This window comes from Rattus norvegicus, chromosome 4, assembly GCF_036323735.1.
Source record: "Rattus norvegicus strain BN/NHsdMcwi chromosome 4, GRCr8, whole genome shotgun sequence".
NCBI classification, from domain to species: domain Eukaryota; kingdom Metazoa; phylum Chordata; class Mammalia; order Rodentia; family Muridae; genus Rattus; species Rattus norvegicus.
In genome coordinates, this window is record NC_086022.1 from 103,581,116 (window position 1) to 103,584,004 (window position 2,889).

The 2,889-nt window shown below is 40.8% G+C and overlaps 1 gene segment (V, D, J or C); it reads right to left on the bottom strand.

Moving 5' to 3' along the window:
* Positions 1–1,811: 1,811 nt before the first annotated feature.
* On the bottom strand, positions 1,812–2,443 carry LOC134486793 (immunoglobulin kappa chain variable 6-17-like). The segment is given in 2 exon segments: positions 1,812–2,149; positions 2,329–2,443. Coding segments are annotated over 2 exon segments (399 nt in total).
* Between the last annotated feature and the right edge of the window lie 446 nt (positions 2,444–2,889).

Consider the following 2,889-nt stretch of genomic DNA (forward strand, 5'->3'; position numbering starts at 1 on the left):
CCTTCAACGGGGGTCCTAATCTCAGTTCAGTGGTTTGCTGCTGGCATTCGCCTCTGTATTTGCTGTATTCTGGCTGTGTCTCTCAGGAGCGATCTACATCTGGCTCCTGTTGGTCTGCACTTCTTTGCTTCATCCATCTTGTGTATTTGGGTGGCTGTATATGTATGGGTCACATGTGGGGCAGGCTCTGAATGGGTGTTCCTTCTGTCTCTGTTTTAATCTTTGCCTCTCTCTTCCCTGCCAAGGGTATTCTTGTTCCTCTTTTAAAAAAGGAGTGAAGCATTCACATTTTGATCATCCGTCTTGAGTTTCATTTGTTCTAGGCATCTAGGGTAATTCAAGCATTTGGGCTAATAGCCACTAATCAATGAGTGCATACCATGTATGTCTTTCTGTGATTGGGTTAGCTCACTCAGGATGATATTTTCCAGTTCCAACCATTTGCCTACGAATTTCATAAAGTCATTGTTTTTGATAGCTGAGTAATATTCCATTGTGTAGATGTACCACATTTTCTGTATCCATTCCTCTGTTGAAGGGCATCTGGGTTCTTTCCAGCTTCTGGCTATTATAAATAAGGCTGCGATGAACATAGTGGAGCACATGTCTTTTTTATATGTTGGGGCATCTTTTGGGTATATGCCCAAGAGAGGTATAGCTGGATCCTCAGGCAGTTCAATGTCCAATTTTCTGAGGAACCTCAAGACTGATTTCCAGAATGGTTTTACCAGTCTGCAATCCCACCAACAATGGAGGAGTGTTCCTCTTTCTCCGCATCCTCGCCAGCATCTGCTGTCACCTGAGTTTTTGATCTTAGCCATTCTCACTGGTGTGAGGTGAAATCTCAGTGTGGTTTTGGTTTGCATTTCCCTTATGACTAAAGATATTGAACATTTCTTTAGGTGTTTCTCAGCCATTCGGCATTCCTCAGCTGGGAATTTTTTGTTTAGCTCTGAACCCCATTTTTTAATAGGATTATTTGTTTCCCTGCAGTCTAACTTCTTGAGTTCTTTGTATATTTTGGATATAAGGCCTCTATCTGTTGTAGGATTGGTAAAGATCTTTTCCCAATCTGTTGGTTGCTGTTTTGTCCTAACCACAGTGTCCTTTGCCTTACAGAACCTTTGCAGTTTTATGAGATCCCATTTGTCGATTCTTGATCTTAGAGCGTAAGCCATTGGTGTTTTGTTCAGGAAATTTTTTTCAGTGCCCATGTGTTCCAGATGCTTCCCTAGTTTTTCTTCTATTAGTTTGAGTGTGTCTGGTTTGATGTGGAGGTCCTTGATCCACTTGGACTTAAGCTTTGTACAGGGTGATAAGCATGGATCGATCTGCATTCTTCTACATGTTGCCCTCCAGTTGAACCAGCACCATTTGCTGAAAATGCTATCTTTTTTCCATTGGATGGTTTTGGCCCCTTTGTCAAAAATCAAGTGACCATAGGTGTGTGGGTTCATTTCTGGGTATTCAATTCTATTCCATTGGTCTATCTGTCTGTCTCTGTACCAATACCATGCAGTTTTTATCACTATTGCTCTGTAATACTGCTTGAGTTCAGGGATTGTGATTCCCCCTGAAGTCCTTTTATTGTTGAGGATAGTTTTAGCTATCCTGGGTTATTTGTTATTCCAGATGAATTTGCAAATTGTTCTGTCTAACTCTTTGAAGAATTGGATTGGTATTTTGATGGGAATTGCATTGAATCTGTAGATCGCTTTTTCTACCAAACTTTTTATCAGTTAGGCAGACCAGCTGCAGGCAGAAGGGGAAGTGTCTAGGTTGAGGGATGTGCGGTATAGGCACCTGGTTAGAATCACAGAGGAGGTTTATGTAGGAGACTGAAGCACTGTGGGAGGAGAATTGTAAATACGCTGACAGTAATAAAAGGCTGCATCTTCAGCTTGCACACTATTGATGGTGAGAGTGAAATCTGTCCCATATCCACTGCCTGTGAAGCGATCAGGGACCCCATTGTACCGGTTAGATGCATAGTAGATCAACAGTTTAGGAGACTGCCCTGGTTTCTGTTGATACCAGGCTATATTATTATACACATTCTGACTGGCCTTGCAGTTCATGGTGACCCTGTCTCCTACTGATATGGACATGGATTTGGGAGACTGGGTCATCACAATGTTCCCATCGGCACCTGTAACCAGAAATAGATAGTGAGTATACAGTTATACATACAAAGAGCTCCTGATACAACCATTGGAATCCAATATGTCTTTTCTAATGGCATTGTCTGCATACTATTGGCTTCCTATAGGAAATAGTTATTCCTCTACAAATGAATTACTTTTAAGACATTACTTTTAATTGTCTTACCAGACAACCAAAGCAGTACAAATATGACGACCTGCTTTTGTGATTCCATCTTGATGCCTATGATGGTCTGATGCATTTCAGATCTCACTGCAAAGGCGTGGTTTATAAATCATGGGCAGCTTGGAGGGTCTCTAGGGACCTATGCAAAATAGTCACTAAATAAGGAAATAAATTACCTGGACAAAGGGTTGTGAGAATACCCAGGTTAAATAAATAGTCAAAAATACCATTAATGACAGTATGCTATCACTGGGAAAGAAGTCAACACAGAAGCTCAAGAAATAACTTGTAGCTCCAAAACCACAAAGGTTCACATTCTTTCATGACAGGCTTCCATTAAACTCACAGAAATTTATTTTCTTTGAGAATTTTTCAGAAATAATACTAGTTTTGGTTCAATCATGAGAAATCAATAAATATGCTAGGCAACAACAGAACAAAACAGGGGAAGGAGAAAAGAAAGGAAAGAAAGAAGAGTAAAAGGTAAGAAGAATGAAGGAAAGAAGAGGAGGGAGAAGAGAGAAAAGTTGGGGTTGGGGAGGGAAGGGAAATATGGAGAGG